Genomic DNA, 19,920 nt, shown 5'->3' with positions numbered 1-19,920 from the left:
GGTCGGAAACGCTTCCTTCTATCTGTTATATACTTTCCGACGAATCTAGTATACCCTTATACTCTACAAGTAACAGGTACAACAACTATGTTACTTTCAGATACATTTTCCGATTGTTCCTATGGCAGCTATATGACAGTTATAACCATACTATTTTTAAAAAATAAAATTCTAGATAGGGTCAGAACCTCATAATACCTAATACTCTGCAAAAGTATTGACATTATTGTTTTACCTCTGATTAGTTTTTACTATGAATAATTCCGTTACTATGAATAATTAGGTCAAAGTTGGCGACAAGACAAGTTTCTTAAAAAAAACCTTTTTTTTCGGTTATTTGTCAAACCGTTTTTTCGATGATGCTACGGGCTTCAACAGTCTTAGTTTTAAATATTGACAATGAAAACAAAATTGTATTTACTATTTTACAAAATTACACACAGGCCTTAGCCTGGGAGTTGCATCCTGCTGAAATAAACTTGCGCTGACCTAGAACCTCAAGAAAAAAAACATTGCCTAAATAGTCAAAAAATTGGATTTAAGGCAAACTTTTGCTTGAAACTTGTAGGTAATTTTTGTCTAAATTAAATATTTTGAGGAAATAGAATAATGACAAAGCGAACCAGGAGAGTGTGCAAAGGCGACTACTATTTATAATCTGCAGTGAGGGTCCGATCATATCGAGTTATATACCAATCGAAAGGTGTCGCAGACACTAAATGGATGGCTTACTTTAATAAAATCAATTGGTTTTGGAGAAACAGTAAAAGTGCAATTTTAGAAAATGGAAGCTGTTGGGGCCGGCGGGAACAAATGCCCCTAGTTTATTCTTACTGAAAATATGCAAATTTGAGGTCCTTTTACCGCCCTCTAGTGCTTTTCAACACTGAGTAAACGATCTTCCGCCTTAAAACATGTATGCAATTTTTATCTAAATAAAATATTTTGAGGAAATAGAATAGTGACAAAGCGCACCAGGAGAGTCTGCAAAGGCGACTACTATTTATAATCTGCAGTTAGGGTCCGATCATATACATACCAATCGAAAGGTGTCGCAGACACTAAATGAATTGCATACTTTAATAAAATCAATTGGTTTTGGAGAAAGTGTAAAAGTGCCATTTTGGAAAATGGACACTGTTGGGGCCGGCGGGAACAAATGCCCCTAGTTTATTCTTACTGAAAATACGCGTCGAATAACAAAAGCTTTTCGAAAAAAAAGATTTTGGGAGACTTTTTAAAACGAAAATTTTAATTTTTAATTTTGTTAACGTGCACAAATTTTAGGTCCATTTTCCGCCCTCTAGTGCTTTTCAACACTGAGTAAACGATCTTCCGTCTCTTTCTTTTTCGCTAATGGGAATGCACTTCAGGTCAGAATAAAGAGAGGGGTAATACAAAAAGAGAGAAGACCCCCTCCCGCGACCCTACCGTTGTTTTTCAGCACTTCACAGTTAACATTACATTAATCGGAATAAGATAATTGAAATTGGTATTGAGTTTATTGGAGAGCTAGAGGGGGGACGTGGGCGTTAGAGTGGGAGTGCCAACTTTGTTTGCGAACGTGGGCGTGGCACCCTGCCGAGCCACAGCGTTCGAGCCACAGCGTTCATACGGACAGATGGACAGACGCACATGGCTAGATCGACTCGGTTAGTGATCCTGATCAAGAATGTAATTACTTTATGGGCACCTGTTAAATACTTTCCGACGAATATAGTATACCCTTTTTAATATTTTCGAAAAATTTAAATGCGATATTTCTTGGCTTATCAGTGTGCAACTACATGCCAAAAGTTTTTCACTTCGGGCCATTAATAATAAGCCAATAGAGTGTGCAATCTTAGGAACAGTTGCTTTGCTACTTGTATATATCTATCTGCCTCGGACTTCTGGAGTGCTCCCAGTACACTTAGCTGAGTAACGGGTATCTGATAGTCGATGGCATCAACTATAGCATTCTTTCTTGTTAATTTTCTGAAAGCCGGAAAGCTCTGTATATAAATTCTCCCACAGATAGCACCTCCAAGGGTATATAAGCTTCGGCTTGCCGATGTGTTGGTTTTTTAAAAAAATAAGGAAACATTCTCTTAAAATATAAGATGTTAAGCTTGAACTTCCGACTGTGTATACTTGCATTTCTACACGTGTGTGGCACAAGCTTACCAAACGGTAAAAAGGAACGTACTGAATGGGCAAACAAGCATTTGGACAATGTAAATAAAAAATGCTTTTATTTATTCGTCGTCGTTGTTAAGTGTACGGTAAACAGAAAATACAATTTTCATAATAACATTCCCAATATATAAAATGTATTTACTTTACGTTTCTTTAAGAAAATATCAATAAATAAAGTTTTTGTGAGAAACACTGCTGTGCTTCAATATCGAGTTATTGGTAAAGAACAATATTACATATCACTGTGGACGGCAGTCCACGTAGTGACAAAGCGCACCAGGAGGGTGTGCGCAGAGACTACTATACATATATACACAAATAAATGAAAATCTGCTGTAATCGTCCGATTGTTTCGAGTGATACATCAATCGGAAGGTATTGCAAAAACTTAAAGGATTAAATACCAAGACTTTAAAAAGCAATTGGCAATTGGAGAAAGAACGATGAAAGTGTAAAAGAAACAAGGAAGAACGCTATAGTTGAGTACCTCGACTATCAGATACCCGTTAGTCAGCTAAAGGGACAAAAGGGAAATTGAGATATGCAAGCAGCGAAGCGAGACTGAAATGCGCCACCTACCGGCGGTAGACAGACTTAAGCGTTATGGGCGTTAGAATGGGCTGGCAAATTTTTTTTGGATCAATCGATAGGTATTGACGAGACCAATACATTTCAGTTAAAATTTTTCATCTAGCATGAAAATTGTGGGCGCCACAGGCTTGGGCGGCTTATGGGCGTTATAGTGGGCGTGGCATATTCGCGTAACAAAATTGCGCTGCTTACAAAGCTACGGAATCTAAATCTGAGATCCCGATTCTCTATCTTTGATAGTATCCGAGGTATCCGCGTTCATATTAACGATTTTTCGAAGTTTGTGGGCGTGGCAAACTTTTTTTGGATTAATCGGTAGGTATTGATGAGAAAAATACATTTCAATTAAAATTTGTATTCAAGCATCAAAACTGCAGGAGCCACAGTCTTGGGCTTTTTGTGGGCGTGGCACATTGCTGAAACAAACTTGCGCTGCGTAAGAAGCTCAGGAATCTGCATGCCAAATCTCAATAGCCTAGCTCTTATAGTTTCCGAGATCTCGCCGTTCATCCGGACGGACAGACAGACGGACAGACGGACATGGCTAGATCGACTCGGCTAGTGATCCTGATCGAGAAAATATATACTTTACGAGTAACGGGTATAAAAATTTAGAAAATTTGATCTGTTGGGGCCGGTGGGGATAAATACCCCCCGCTATTAACCTACTTGTATTCTCACTTCAAATACGCGTCGAATGACATCTTAACCTGTCCAAATCGAATGCTCCGTTCTGAAATTAAAAATTTTATTTTGTTTGTCAGTTTGTCCCATTACGATGTTTTAGAGTCCTGAAAATTCTAGACGATGTTAAACAGCTCAATATAAGAAACAGTAGCTCTACCACTTTTGGAAAAACTAGCTAGCTTGGCGAGAAAACAGCTAACTAACTTGTGAACTATTAAAGCTACAGGCTTGTGCTATATGTCGTTAGAAAGGTATTTGGAAATACTGTGTACGCCTTTGTAACAAAATTTGTCTTAATACCACCGTTTTAAAATTATGGTCAAATACTAAACTACTAAAGCTACAGGCTTGTGCTATATATCGTAAAAAGGAATATTGAAATACTTTGTACGCCTTTCGAAACGACTTTTATTCCTTCTCTGCCTAAAAAACTTCTGACGAAAACTAAAATGCACTCTTTTCATACATCACTGTGGACAGCAGTCCACTTTGTGACGAAGCCCACTGCATCACTGATGTGATGGTCCGATCATAACTATTGGTTCAACAATCAAAAGATATTGCAAAACCTAAAAGTATTGCATACAAGGACTGTAACAATTTTACAATATATATACTTTATGGGGTCGGAAACGCTTCTTTCTGCCTGTTAAATACTTTCCGACGAATCTAGTAATCCCTCTTACTCTACGAGTAACGGGTATAACAAGAAAGAACGCTATAGTCGATTACCCCGACTATCAGATACCCGCACTCAGAAAAAAAATCAAGTATTTCGTGCTTGAACCTAGTATTTTCGGTGTCAAAACTTCGCCAAGCATGGAAAATACAGAACGCGAGAAGAAATACTACTTTCGAGCACGAATTTTCAAGACCGAAAATACTAGATTTAAGAGCCTTTCGGTCTTCAATCAAGTATGAATAATTCTTAAATCAAGTCATATTTGGACTAAAAATAAGAACGATTTAATAATAAAGTAAGAAAGTTGCAGGCATTATTTAAGGACGAATAATTCTTAAACAATCAAAAGATAAATCAATATATAAATATTATGAAATTAAAATGAGTTTTTATTTTATGCTAGTAAGAGAAATAAGTATTGGAAACTGAAACGAAATAAACGAGATATATATAAATAATATTAACATTTTAAGTTTACTTACGACTTGCCGCTCACGGACATTAACACTCTCTAATTTATGCGCCTTATATACAGAGTACTTTCAGAATAAACAGTTGAGAATTATTAGAGTTTGCAGACATTAAAAATCTAAAAAGTGCTCAATATGAGAATTTTTTGAGCACGAACGTTCTTAAATGTTAAGCATGCAATTTTTCTTAAATCAAGGCTGTTTGTACTTGTTTCTAGCACGGTGTTTTACCCTGAGTGCGTTACTCAGATAAAGGGACCAAAGGGAAATGGAGATATGCAAGCGAGATTGTAATGCGCCACCTACCCGCGATCTCAATATATGGTTATGTGGGCGGTAGACAGATTTAAGCGTTATGGGCGTTATAGAGGGCGTGCCCAAGCTTTTTTTTTGGCCAATCGATAGCTATTGATAAGAACAATACATTTCAGTTAAAATGTTTATTCTAGCATCAGAACTGTAGGAACAACATTTTTGGGCGGTTTGTTGGCGTCAGAGTGGGCGTGGCACCTTGCTGAAACAGACTTGCGCTGCGCAAGAAGCTTAGGAATCTGCATGTCAAATCTCAATAGTCTAGATCTTATAGTTTCCGAGATCTCAGCGTTCATCCGGACGAACAGACAGACGGACATGGCTTCATCGACTCGGCTAGTGATCCTGATCAAGAATATATACACTTAAAGGGGTCGGAAACGCTTCCTTCCGCCTATTACATACTTTTTGACGAATTTAATATACCCTTTTACTCTACGAGTAAAATAAGAATAAGTAGCCGCGCACTCTGCTCTTTCTGAGCGCCGGCAGTGCTTTTCGCTTTGCGCAGTTATTGCTTATTGTTATTGTCCGACTCTGACGACACTGCTTTTCTTCTTGGGTGGTTTGTGGGCGTTAGAGAGGACGGCGAAAACTTTATTCAACTCAATCGATACGTATTGACGATACCAATAAATTTCAGTTAAATTTGTTTTTCATGCATCAAAACTGTGGGCGCAACAGTATTGGGCGGTTTGAGGGCGGTAGAGTGGGCGTGGCACATCAGCGTAACAAACGAAGCTAAGTAATCTAAATCTTCAGTACCAACCCTCTATCTTTGATAGTTTCCGATATATCAGCGTTCATATTTACGATTTTTTGAAGTTTGTGGGCGGTTTGCGGACTATGAAGTGGGCATGGCAAACTTTTCGGGTCAATCGATACACAGAGAGGAAAAACCAAGAACATTGTGATTGAATTGAGCACATTCGTTCTTAAAAACCGTGTAAGCACAAATGTTCTTATTTTGATCCAAATGTTCTTAATTCTAGAACGAAATGGTAGGAACTAAAAAAGTGAAATGACTTGATTTCGTTCCATTTTTAAGATGATTTTGGTTTTAATTTAAAAATTGAATACTCTTCCCAAAAAATCGCAAAAATAAGTTTATTTAGTTTTTAATAGTTTCATATTTTTATTAAGTTGGTGGCAGTTATTTAATATTTGATTACTTGAAGGCTTATAATATAACATTATGGTACATATAAATGCTTATAAATATATAAATCTAAACTAATGTAATGTAAGGGTGCGCTTGAAATAAAAGAATAAATATGAGAGTAATAATAAGTATTTTTTTATGATTTTCTGATAATTATAAGTGTTTTTGTTTACATGTGTTTATATATACATACAGATATGTATGTAAAACACATAAACAAGAACGAATTTGTCCTTATCAAATTCTTGAGAAAAACACTTACACTTCAATGCAGCCAATCTTAAAAAACCATTTAGCAAACACTTGCATGTGTATGTACATTCCATACATGCATACATACATAGATTTTACTGCAAAGAAAAGATAAATAGAGCTGTAAAGGTGTATTTTATTTTAAAGCTATAAGTACTTAGGAATTTATACTAACCTTCGAGGAGATTCCTTACGGACTCCATTTCAATATCCTTTAGGAGCTTTAATAACTGCTCGTCACTTTCACTTTCCATCACTTTAAACTATTTGCAATAAAACAAAACACCTCTTAACGAGGTAGAAAGTAGTGGCGATCGCGCCTTTAACAAAAATTTCTGATATCAACAATTGTGACGAAAAATGATATTGCATTCGATAAAATAAATAAACTATATTAAATGTATGATTTCGGCCACCAACAGTAAATATTTATTTACCTACGCGTAAAATTTTCTGTTGTAGCGTGCCGAATACATAAATTTAATATAATTTATTTATTTTATCGAATGTAATATCATTTTTCGTCACAATTGTTGATATCAGAAATTTTTGTTTAGTTTTTGCAATACCTTTCGATTGGTGTATCACTCGTTGCGATCGGACCATAATTGCAGATTTTCAATTCTGCGGCTATATATAGTAGTTGTCTTCGCACGCTCTCTTGCGCGCTTCGCCACTACGTGTACTGCCGTCCACAGTGATATATGCGGCACAAACAAATCGAAACGCTGATGAAATATGCCAGCCGAATGGTACAGAAGAAGAAGAGCAAAGAAGAAGGGTCTAACGCGTGCTAACTGTTAACCGAAAGATACTAACGCATTATAAAAAATCCGCAACACCATTTCAAGTCGGAATGCAACTCATTTTTCGTTCTATTTTTAGTCCTTTCCGTTCTTACTTTATGAACATTTTGAGATTATTGGGTTTCTGAGAACAAATTGAATTTGATTTAAGAACCGCTTAGATTATATTAATTTTCCGCTCATTCCTATGGCTGCTTTATGTACAGTAGTTCGATTTTGAACAAATTTGACTGTCGACGGCAGTCCACGTAGTGACGAAGCGCACCAGGAGATTGTGCGAAGGCGACTCATCACTAGATTTATACCTCGTTAAGAGGTGTTTTTGTTTGATATCAAATTCCTGAAAGTTTTAGGTGATGTTAAACAGCTTAATATAAGAATGTTTAGTTCTACGACTTTTGGAAAAACTCGCTAGCTTGCCGCTATAAATAGCTCAATTTCGTACGCCCGTAACTTGTGAACATGATTTGTCTAAATATCAGAGTTTACAAATTATAGGAAGGTTTTTATACCCGTTACTCGTAGAGTAAAAGGGTATACTAGATTCGTCGGAAAGTATGTAACAGGCAGAAGGAAGCGTTTCCGACCCCATAAGTGTATATATTCTTGATTAGGAATCTAACCGAGCCGATCTAGCCATGTCCGTCTGTCCGTCTGTCTGTCCGTCCGGATGAACGCTGAGATCTCGGAAACTATAAGAGCTAGGCTATTGGGATTTGGCATGCAGATTCTTGAGCTTCTCATGCAGCACAAGTTTGTTTCAGCAGCATGCCACGCTAACTCCCACGCTAACTCCCACAAACCGCCCAAACCGGGGGATCCTACAGTTTTGATGCTGGAATAAAAATTGTAACTGAAAAGTATTGCCCTCATTAATATCTATCGATTGACCCAAAAAAAGTTTGCACGCCCACTTTAACGCCCACCAACCGCCCACAAACTTTAAAAAATCTTTAATATGAACGGGGATATCTCGGAAACTATCAAAGACAGAGAATTGGGATTACGGATTTAGATTCCGTACCCTTGAGCGCAGCGCTTGCATATCTCCATTTCCCTTGTGTCCCTTTAGCTGAGTAACGGGTATTTGATAGTCGAGATACTCGACTATAGCGTTCTTCCTTGCTTTTTTTTAGTTTTTGTTTTATGAACTACTCCCATATGTTGTCGAATCTAAAATAAATCATAGTCTTTTAGACTTTAGTAAGGCATTCAGTCTTAAATACTTAATTTTACTTATTGTATAGTGGCGTCAAACAGTGATTTATTACAAATACATAACTGGTCCAGAGCCAATGGATCTTAATATAAAGAAACCATTTAATTTCTCGGAACTTCCTAACCTCAATATTGAAAACATTTCCATTGTCAAACCTGTAAGCCTGGGGCTCACAATTAAGAACTCACTTTCCTGGCAGGGCCTTATTTTCAAAACTTCAGGCAGAACATGTGGCATGCTCAGGCAGTTATTCCTCACACAGCATTTATTACCAGCCAACGTGAGACTGCTTGTTGCTAAAGCCATTTTAGTTCCCACCCTGTTTTATGGGGTCGACTTTTTTGGAGGATGCAGCGCCTCAATTCTTGCTAGATGAAAAACAAGGAATATCGATATAGTCGAGTGCCTCGACTATCAGGTAACTGTTACTCAGCTAAAGGAAGCAAAGCGAGATTGCAAAAATACATATGCTCTATGGGGTCGGAAACGCTTCCTTCTACTTATTACATATTTTTCCTCGATTACAATATTCCCGTTTTCTCTACGATTAACGGGTATTAAAAAAAACCATACTATCGGACCATTTATTAAAATGAGCAAGGTACTCGTCGATAAGGGGAGCAGTTTGAGTAGTCGGAAAAAGTCGGTCTGGAGCCCACATTTAATACCCGTTAGTAGTAGAGTAAAGGAGAATATTGTATTAGTCGGAAAGTATGAAACAGGTGGAAGATCCTTTAAATTATTTATATTCGTCATTAGGATCAGTATCCAAGAAGAACTTGCCATCTCCGTCTGACTGTCCGTCCGTATGAGAGCTGTGAGCTCGAAAACCATAAAAGCTTCAAAGTTCAGATTAAGAAAGATTCCACGGATTCTAGCGCAGTGCAATTATACTTCATCTAAGGTTTGCCAACTCAAGTGCCAACCAATCGGCCGAAATCTGTGGTGCCCACCGTTTTTAATGCTAGAACAAAAATTTTACAAGAATGAATTGGTTTCGTAAATAGCTAGCTATTGACCCGAAAAAACACATTCTTAAAGATATTGTGAAAGTAAATATTGGAGTTTTTTTGTTTTATTAATACCTATCTACAAATTGTTCAAATCGATCCATTCATTAGAAGTTATGACCAAAATGAAGTCTCTTTTCTGCTTGCTTAATCCATCTTTCTCGCGCCCCGTTAGCTTAGTATCCGTTAGCCTTCTGTCTTGAATTCTTGTATATTTATGATGAACTCAATAAATTAACAATTTATTTTAGGTGTATGAACTTGAAAGGAGATTTAAGCAGCAGAGGTATCTATCCGCCCCGGAACGAGAACACTTGGCCAGTCTTATTCATTTAACCCCAACACAGGTAAGTCACAGAGATTGTTATAATTTGAGGCAGACACCTGTAAAGCATTGATAATAAAATTGATTAAAACATCCAATTTATGGGTGACACAAAACCACCCTCAAGCTGGTTTTTATACCCGTTACTCGTAGAGTAAAAGGTTAGACTAGATTCATCGGAAAGTATGTAACAGATAGAAGGAAGCGTTTCCGACCCTTTAAAGTTTATATATATTCTTGATCAGGATCACTAGCCGAGTCGATCTAGCCATGTCCTTCTGTCCGTATGAACGCTGAGATCTCGAAGACTTTTAGAGCTAGAGTGTTGGGACTTGGCATGCAGATTCTTGGGCTTCCTGCGCGATTTTATATCAGCGGAAATTCGAATAGTCGAGGTCATCTACTAAAGCGTTTTCTCTTGTTATATCTTTATTCATATATTCATACTAAATAAAATATTGACTTATTTCTTTTGTAAAACATGTCTATTTTACTAAAAGTACTACTGATTTTTATTAATAACAATAATTACTATTAAAAGTAAAAACAAGGAAGAACGCTATAGTGGAGTACCTCGACTATCAGATACCCGTTACTCAGCTAAACGGATATGAGGGGAATGGAGATATGCAAGCAGCAAAGCGAGACTGAAATGCGCCACCTACCCCTGATCTTAATATATGGTTATGTGGGCGGTAGACAGACTTAAGCGTTATGGGCGTAAGAGTGGGCATGGCAAACTTTTGATCAATCGATAGGTGTTAACGAGACTAATACATTTCAGTTAAAATTTTTTATCTAGCATAAAAATTGTGGGCGCCACAGGCTTGAGCGGCTTGTGGGCGTTAGAGTGGGCGTGGCATATTCGCGTAACAAACTTGCGCTGCGCTCAAGGCTACGGAATCTTAATCCGAAATCTCAATTCTCCATCCTTGATAGTTTCCGAGATATCCGCGTTCATATTTACGATTTTTGCTTGTGGCGGTTTCTGGGCGTTAAAGTGGGCCTGGCAAACATTTTTTTTGGGTCAATCGGTAGGTATTGATAAGAAAAATTCATTTCAGTTAAAATGTTTATTCTAGCCCAAAACTGTAGGAGCCACAGTTTTGGGCGGTTTGTGGGCGTTAGAGTGGGCGTGGCACGCTCCTGAGCGTAAGAAGCTCAGGAATCTGCATGCCAAATCCCAATAGCCTAGCTCTTATAGTTTCCGAGATCTCAGCGTTCATCCGGACGGACGGACAGACGGACATGGCTAGATCGACTCGGCTAGTGATCCTGATCAACTATACTTTATGAATATATATACTTTCTGCCTGTTCCATACATTTCGACAAATCTATTTGAATTTGAAAACCTATTTAGCGTTTTCTATTGTTTTTAATTTTTTTGTCTGTCCCTAAGGAATGTAAAAGTATTCATTATATACAGGGGTGGTCAAAAGTATTTTTACAAAACAAAAGTTAAATATACTCATAATTTGAACTTACATCTTGTTAGCTTTGGCATCAATGGAAAGGTAATTTAAATGCCGTTTGAATGATACAATACATATCTTAACCCATTCAGTACTTATTGAAAAGGACGAATTTGTGTGAAAATGTCCTTTTTAAACTTTTTTCCTCGACTTGAAAACTTAAATTTTTTGATGCAAAAAGTTTCTTCAAACAAAAATAATAGTAACTGCAAAAAGAATTTTTCAAAAATCATTTTGCTTATATTTTTTATGATTTTTTGAAAATGCTTAGAAACATGTATTTTAACCATATTTTTCTCTTTTTCATACAAATTTTTTCCGACATTGTCACCTTCAAAAAATTACATTACAAATTATAGGGGTTCTCCGCACATCGAGGCACTCGACTATAGCGTTCTCTCTTGTTTATAGTGGTGTCCCCCATGGTCCTAGTCTTGATTTCTGGTCAGTTTTGTGCGGCTTATGGGCGTTAGGTAGGTATTGACAAATCCAACACATTTCAAATACAATTTTTGTTATGGAATCAAAAATGGGAGCCACACAGTTAGAGTGGGCTAGGCACTTTGCTGAAACAAACATGCGATGCGCCAGAATCTCCTTTAAAATCAAATGATTTTTTTCTAGCTGGCAAAAACTTGTAGTTGCATTTTGTAGAGCCTTTCGAACGGCTATTGGGTGATTATCCTTACCAAAGTCAGTCTTATAGTATGTTTGCTTGCTGAGTTGTTCCTCGGAAGTACTCGCACTCCCCTTATCTGATGGTCGAGGCTGTCGACTATAGCTTTCTCTCTTGTTTTAAATTAAAGTATTCTATTAGGAATAAAGCAAAGCTGATGTTGCACTACGCTGCGTTCATTCGGACAGACGGGCATGGCTAGATCGACTCGGCTAGTGATCCTGGTAAAGAATATATATTCTTTATGGGGTCGGAAACGCTTCCTTCTACCTGTTACATACTTATTGACGAATCTAGTATACCCTTTCACTCTACGAGTAACGGGTATAATAAACCTATTCGCAATTTTCAGTTTATAGCAAGTCAAGGAAAAGCATACATGGTTTTTGTAGCAAGTCCCGAAACATTGAAATTCAATTTTGGCTTGGCGAAACATGTTGAAGTGTGATTGTCAACCGATGTTCTTTACTGTGTGTGTGTGAATTTAAATAAATATATGAATATAGTGCGCTCAGTTTTTTCGTCAATGAAAAGCTATAAAAAGATAAACAGCTTCTCAAATCCTTTAGGTCTGAGTACATACATACAAACATAAATACATACATATATACACACATATGGTTTTATTATTTAGGTTCCTTACTGCCTTTACGCTAGCACAATGCTCATGCCCTTTAAAAGCGAAGAGCATGATCAAACAATGACCACTTTTCAATTCAGTTTAGGGGTGTGTTTAAAATGTATTATACTGTTCATTGTTCTTTAATGCACTTTTATCTTTCATAAACAGAGACTGTTGTGAATACATATATTTTGTTTGCTTTATTCAGGGGTAATCAACATCTCTGTTTATGAGGGTATCCATTAAGGAAAATTTCCGAAAAATACCTCTGAAGGGTGACAGCACAATTCAAATGTTTTTATTGTTATAACACGTCGCATCTTGAACCTCTTGTGCAAACCGCAAAAGTAATTGCTTAACCTAATGACAATTATGTGTTAAGTGGTAGGCATTGTTAATATCACACCCTTACAATTAAAAAAGATCTTTATATGGACCACTAAAAACGTCTACTAGGATAAAAACAAAAAAAATGTCCATCAGCTCTGGTAATTGTGGCATTTATACCCGATACTCGTAGAGCAAAGAAGTATGTAACATGTAAAAGATAGCGTTTCCGACTCTATAAAGTATGTATTTTTTTAGGCTGGGTCGATTTGTATGGACGAAAAAAAAATGATGTCATTGATTCTTTGTAAAACATATTGAGATTTTCTTTATGGTCTTAAAACGATTTTTTATTATGTAGGATTTATATAAAAATAGATCCATTTGACAACAGCAAAAACATGACGATTCCATTTTTTGTTAAATTTATGTATAACTTTAAATTACTGGTGTATAAAAAATATTTGCCAACCTTTCAGATAAAAATAACTCTCATAACAGTTTCCAAGCAACATGTAGCCCCAATTAAAATATATATATATAAAATCCTTGTTGAACCCTTAAAATGTTGTCCTCAAAATGTTGTTTCCCCACAATTAAATAAAGCAGCTTATATAAAATCAAACAAAAACACCTCTTAACGAGGTAAAATGTAGTGGCGAACGCGCCTTTAACAAAAATTTCTGATATCAACAATTGTGACGAAAAATGATATTACATTCGATAAAATAAATAAACTAGTTTAAATTTATGATTTCGACCCGCAACAGTACATATTTATTTACCTACATGTAAATTTTCTGTTGTAGCGTGCCGAATACATACATTTAATATAGTTTATTTATTTTATCGAATGTAATATCATTTTTCGTCACAATTGTTGATATCAGACATTTTTGTTAAAGGCGCGTTCGCCACTAACTTCTTCCTCGTTAAGAGGTGTTTTTGTTTGATATCAGAAGTTTTTTTTTGCTCAAGAGTTTAAGAACCCCAATACCATGCCTAGGAGTCGTCCCCATATGGCTTGGCCATTGAAAAACCAAACACACAGATTCGACCCATAATCTTAGCTGAACGCCACCTTAAATTAGGCACAACAAGTTTTATCGCTTCAATTACCTATTTTAATAGCACAAGTTTGGAATCTCAAGGGCTGTATAGTTTCAGATTCCTAGAGAAATCTGTCGTTTCTTACATTTTCCGCCGAACTAGCGGGTTTTTCCAAAGTGGTAGAACAAATAGATCAAGTTTCCTATTTCGATTAGCTTCATGCAAGTAAAGGACCCTAAAACCATAACAGATTTTCCGTCAGATCAGATTTTTTATCAAAATGCTTTGTGTCTTGCTTATTCCAATAAGTATGAAATATTTCATATACGGAGCTGAAACGAGTTGCACTTTTTATCGCTTCATATCTTCCAAACGGTAATTTTTAGGGCAAAAAGTGTTATAAATCAAAAGTTGAGGAATCTTAAGGGCTATGAGATTTAAAATTTAAAAAGAAATCGTTCGACTCAATTTTGAGATAATAGTGAAAAAGTGGTTTTAAGAAATAACTTTTTGTCATAACTCCAGATCTATTTTATTCAGACAATTTTAATATATGAAGAGTATTTAGCAAATTAAATTATCTTTTCAGAGATATATAGGACGTTTCTGTAGCATTAGTTGTTTAGATACTATAGGCATTTTAAATCTGGCTTTTTTTTTTATTTTCCGCTAAACTAGCGGGTTTTTCCAAAAGTCGTAGAACAAACGTTTTCTATTTCAAGCTACTTTATACACCCATAGGGTTTCCAAAACCCTAAAACTAAGATGGGATGCATACAAACCCACAAACAAAGGGACAAACATTTTCATTTTGGGAAGAAGAAGAAAATCTTGTTTTTTTAATTACTTTTAAACGGGACATCATTCGACGCGTATTCTCAGTAAGAATAAAACTAGCTGAATAGCCGGGGGCTTTTATCCCCACCGTATCCAGCATCTCCAATTTTATAAATTTTTACTTTTACACTTTCACCGCTTTTTCTCCCAAACAAATCTTTATTTCGAAAGTCTTGGTATGCAATCTTCTTAGTTCTTGCGATACCTTTCGATTGGTGTATCACTCGTTACGATCGGACCATAATGGCAGATTTTCAATTCTGCGGCGCGCTTCTCCACTAGGTGTACTGCCGTGAACAGTGATAGAAATCATAGAAGTCTTTTCATGCTATTATTATACCAGTTACTCGTAGGGTAAAAGGGTATACTAGATTCGTCGGGAAGTATGCAACAGGCAGAAGAAGCGTTTCCGACCCCATAAAGTATGTATATTCTTGAGCAGGATCACTAGCCGAGTCGATCTAGCCATGTCCATCTGTTCCTATGAACGTTGAGATCACGGAAACTATAAGAGCTAGGCTATTGGGATTTGGCGTGCAGATTCCTGAGCTTGCGCAGCGCAAGTTTGTTTCAGCAAAACTGTGGCTCCTACGGTTTTGATGCTGGAATAAAAATTTTAACTGAAATGTATTGTTCTCATCAATACCGATCGATTGACGAAAGTTTGCAACGCCCACTTTAACGCCCACAAGCCCCCCACAAACTTAAAAAAATTGTAAGTATGAACGCGGATATCTCGGAAACTATAAAAGCCTTGTACGCAGCGCAAGTTTGTTACCCGAATATGCCACGCCCACTCTAACGCCCACAATCCGCCCACAATTTTCATGCTAGATACAAAATTTTAACTGAAATGTTATAGTCTCGTCAATACCTATCGATTGACCTAAACAAAGTTTGCCACGCCCACTTTAACGCCCATAACGCTTAAATCTGTCTACCGCCCACATAACCATATATTGTGATCAGGGGTAGGTGGCGCATTTCAGTCTCGCTTTGCTGCTTGCATATCTCCATTTCCCTTTTGTCCCTTTAGCTGAGTAACAGGTATCTGATAGGTATCTGTTTTTAAATTATGTTGTAACGAACGTTCTACGTGCTACTTAAACGACGCGACTAGCTCTGAGATATTGCAGGTTCGTACCACCAAATTTATGTTGCGTAGCAGCCCAAGACCCAAGAAACTACAAGATATCTGATTGGGACAAATCGGTATAATATCGTTATAAAAAGATGAGTTCGTTTTGAGACCATAAAGAAAATGTCGAAAATCTGGCGACCATATTTTAAAAGATTTTGTAGAGTGTAAATCTTTTTTTGTTTGAAACGCCAAAAAACAGTCCTACTTTTGATATTGTACCCGTTACTCGTAGTCTAAATGGGTATACTAGATTCGTCGGAAAGAATGTTACAGGCAGAAGGAAGCGTTTCCGACCTTATACAGTGTATATATTCTTGTTCAGGATCACCAGCCGAGTCGATCTAGCCATGTCCGCCTATCTGTCTGTCTGTCCGTTCGTATAAGCGCTGAGATCTCGGAAACTATAAAAGCTAAAAGGTTGGGATTTGGTTTGCAGATTCTGAGACAACGCATGTTTATTTCAGCATACTTTAACGCCCACAAACGCCCATACGCCAACGCTTAAACCTATATATCTTAACATTTTTAAAAAATGTTGTAAGTGTGTGAAAAAACTTATGTTTTGATTAATAATATCTACCTTTATGCCAAAAAAACATCCATCCATCAAAAAATTATAAGTAAATAAAGGAATCCACTCTAGGAAATTAATCATTTTTTCAGATTTTTCTAACTAAAAAAATAATTTATTCCCTTTAGTTCCAAAAAAAAAGTTTCACTTGTGAATCACCTTGGGAATCACTTGGGACATGTCCTCTTGCACAAGTGAAGAACAAGTGACGCTCCATATAGAAAATTGTATGGGATGTCCGCATTTTCACAAGTGAAAATTCAAATGAAAATTTTTCGTATGGCCTGTCACGTGCCGGTGACACGTCCCAAGTGAATCACTTGTGAAAATCAGAATTTTTCCAGGAGTTTTCACTTGTGAAACCACTTGAAAGTGACACGTCCCAAGTGAAATCACATGGGAAAATCAGAATTTTTCCATGAGTTTTCACTTCTGAAATCACTTGCAAGGGACACGTCCCAAGTGAAATCACTTGGGAAAATCAGAATTTTTCCATGAGTTTTCACTTGTGAAATCACTTGCAAGTGACACGTCCCAAGTGAAATCACTTGGGAAAATCAGAATTTTTCCTTGAGTTTGTAATTATAAAAATATATAATTTAAAATACATACATATTTAATTTCATTTTAATTCATTTTAATTATATGGTATTATTTAAATTTTCAAAAATTGTACAATTATTGTTTCTGTTTTTTTGCTTCGTAAGCTTATTTTTAACGTTAGTCATAGCCTTTCTTAAAGATTTGTCCGGGTCCTCGGAGTCCTTGGCCAACGCTCCTGAAAAATGTAATGACATATGTATGTTTAGAAATGCGTTTTACTTTTTTATTTGTATATTTACCTTTAAGAACTCCGTATAACCCTATACAACATCTGAGGGACTTTTTCCCGTTGGACCCGTTCAAATTGTAGTTATTGATGATATCTTCCGCTATGACAAGTTTGATCCGCTTTGACAGCGGTTCGCTCCCAATAATTTTTGATATTTTCTTTGTCTGCAAATAGATATAAAAAAGAAACAAAAAAATGCAAAAACAAGTCGGCCTTGCTCGATCCTTGCGTAAAAACCGATAAGCTCCGGGGTCAAGGAATTTTCGAATTCATCTAGTTCCTCTTCTGTTTTTAGCGGAAATGGTACCGCGCCCGAGATCTCCTTCTCAGGAGCAAATGATACCTTTAAAATGGCGGTGTTTTCCGCCAGTTTGTCCGCCAAAATGTCCAACTTCTGCGTTACGACAGAGATCTCCCTGCGGATTTGGAGAACCTCTTCTGAAATTTTAATTTATGTATATTACAAAAAATAAATAAAACATCAAAATAGACTGAAAATTGTAATCGCCCTGATTTTTAGAAATTTGTCGTTAATGGCGATTTATTTTATAAATTTAGAGTACGATAAATTTTCAAACAAAACGGCCGAATACTATTTTTATGTAAGTAACAGTATTAATATTAATTAGTATTCGTATTTATCGTACTCTAAATTTATAAAATAAATCGCCATTAACGACAAATTTCTAAAAATCAGGGCGATTACTATTTTCAGTGTAGGTTTATAAAACATACCTTTCAACTGTGCCATTTGTCGTTCAGTTGAATCTTTAAAAAAAGAAGAAAAATTACAAAATTACACAATAACACACATTAATTACTCAATAGAGACCGATGGGGTTTCTGTAAAAAAAAAATATTGTGTTAATGCAATCACTATGGATATTGAAACAAGAAAATCAATTTCTTGTAGTTACACTTACCTTCCACATCAAACTGTACACGACGAATTTTCGAATCAGGTTGAGACATACTAATTTAAAAATGTTTTTAAAAACACAAAATTATTTTAATCAAATATTAGTAAAAAATTATAAATTAATCAAATTATACAAAATAAATGAAAATAATAATAAACAGTAAATAAACAATAATTGTTAATAAAGAAAATATTAGTAAATAGTTAGAAAAAAATGAAATTATAAAAAATAAACAAAAATAAACAGTAAATAAACAATTATAAAATAAAATGAAATAATAAATCAAATAATACAAATAATACAACTGCCGTTTTTTTTTTTGGTACTCGAACCAAGGTAGGTGAATCTTTAAAATATATTTAAAGCACCGTCGCAATAAATATGCCCGATTCATAATAAAATTACGCCTACGGACTAAACACCTCCTTTAAAAAAAACTAAAAATCCAATTTTAAAAAATATGCAAACATGGAACTACTACTATTTTTTCTAAAAAAGGAATGGCTACCGCTTTTCTCCTAAATTCCATTACTGAAAATCTTTTTATTCTAGAAGGCACTTCTAAATTAACTAAATATATACCTAGGCCAGAAGAATTCATTGGCTCAATAAAAAAAAACTGTCCCTATCTTTCATTTCTCTTCCATTAATAAAAATGGCCTCTTCTACCTCTTCAAAAGATTCTATTTGAATTGGAACCTCATCTCCTACAAAACAAAAGTTATCTGGTTTCCTATCACTAAGTGTGCAGTCTTTCATCTTAAGATTTCTGCCTACTAATTTTATTTGTTCTTCTGCTGGGGCTACGTATTTTTCTTCAACTATCTTCCTAAATATTTGTTCTAAGATAAAAGATTTTTTTCTAACACATTTTTTAAGGAGCTGCAAGTAATTCTCGAAGGAGTAAGAAGATCCTGAAACCGGATTTCCGACTTGATTGATAGTATCTCTTACATGGAGTAAGCCGTGAGCATTGTAAGTCACACTGTTTGCTCCAAAAACAATGGGGAAATTTTCAACAAATAGATTTAATATTTGTTGAGCATTTTCAATATTATTTCCCCGTTGCTTTTGTGAACAGAGCTGTCTATATGCGCAGTGCAGTAATAACAAGGAAGAACGCTATAGTCGAGTGCCTCGACTATCAGATACCCGTTACTCAGCTAAAGGGACCAAAGGGAAATGGAGATTAGCAAGCAGCAAAGCAAGACTGAAATGCGCCACCTACCGGCGGTAGACAGATTTAAGCGTTATGGGCGTTAGGGTGGGCGTGGCAAATTTTTAGGTAAAAATAGGTATTGACGAGACCAATAAAGTTCAGTTAAAATGTTGTATCTAGCATAAAAATTGTGGGCGCCACAGGCTTGGGCGGTTTGTGGGCGTTAGAGTGGGCGTGGTATATTCGCGTAACAAAATTGCGCTGCGTACAAAACTACGGAATCTAAATCTGAGATCCAGAATCTCTATCTTTGATAGTTTCCTAGATATCCACGTTCATATTTACGATTTTTTGAAGTTTGGGGGCGGTTTGTGGGCGATAAAGTGGGCGTGGCAAATTTTTTTTGGGTCAATCGATAGGTATTGATGAGAACAATACATTTCAGTTAAAATTTTTATTCTAGCATCAAAACTGTAGGAGCCACAGTTTTGGGCGGTTTGTGGGCGTGGCACTCTACTGAAACAAACTTGCGCTGCGTAAGAAGCTCAGGAATCTGCATGCCAAATCTCAATAGCCTAGCTCTCATAGTTTCCAAGATCTCAGCGTTCATCCGGACA

General features: G+C 36.2%; 1 protein-coding gene across 9 annotated transcripts in view; it reads left to right on the top strand.

Moving 5' to 3' along the window:
* Positions 1 to 19,920, top strand: part of LOC119562596 (homeobox protein Nkx-2.1) — an 84,322-nt gene that overhangs the window by 26,599 nt on the left and 37,803 nt on the right. For 8 of the 9 annotated variants that reach the window (XR_005221898.1, XM_037875821.1, XM_037875819.1 and 5 more), the window contains one exon: positions 9,621 to 9,716. Coding sequence is in view for 8 of the 9 variants with exons in the window: in XM_037875821.1 (XP_037731749.1) it covers positions 9,621 to 9,716 (96 nt within the window). In the remaining variant the exon portion in view is untranslated. Of the gene's footprint in view, positions 1 to 9,620; positions 9,717 to 11,527; positions 11,576 to 19,920 lie in introns of those variants that run through there. The other variant, XM_037875826.1, reaches the window with a different exon arrangement.

This window comes from Drosophila subpulchrella, unplaced genomic scaffold, assembly GCF_014743375.2.
Source record: "Drosophila subpulchrella strain 33 F10 #4 breed RU33 unplaced genomic scaffold, RU_Dsub_v1.1 Primary Assembly Seq70, whole genome shotgun sequence".
NCBI lineage: Eukaryota > Metazoa > Arthropoda > Insecta > Diptera > Drosophilidae > Drosophila > Drosophila subpulchrella.
This window is presented reverse-complemented; position numbering and strand designations above follow the sequence as displayed.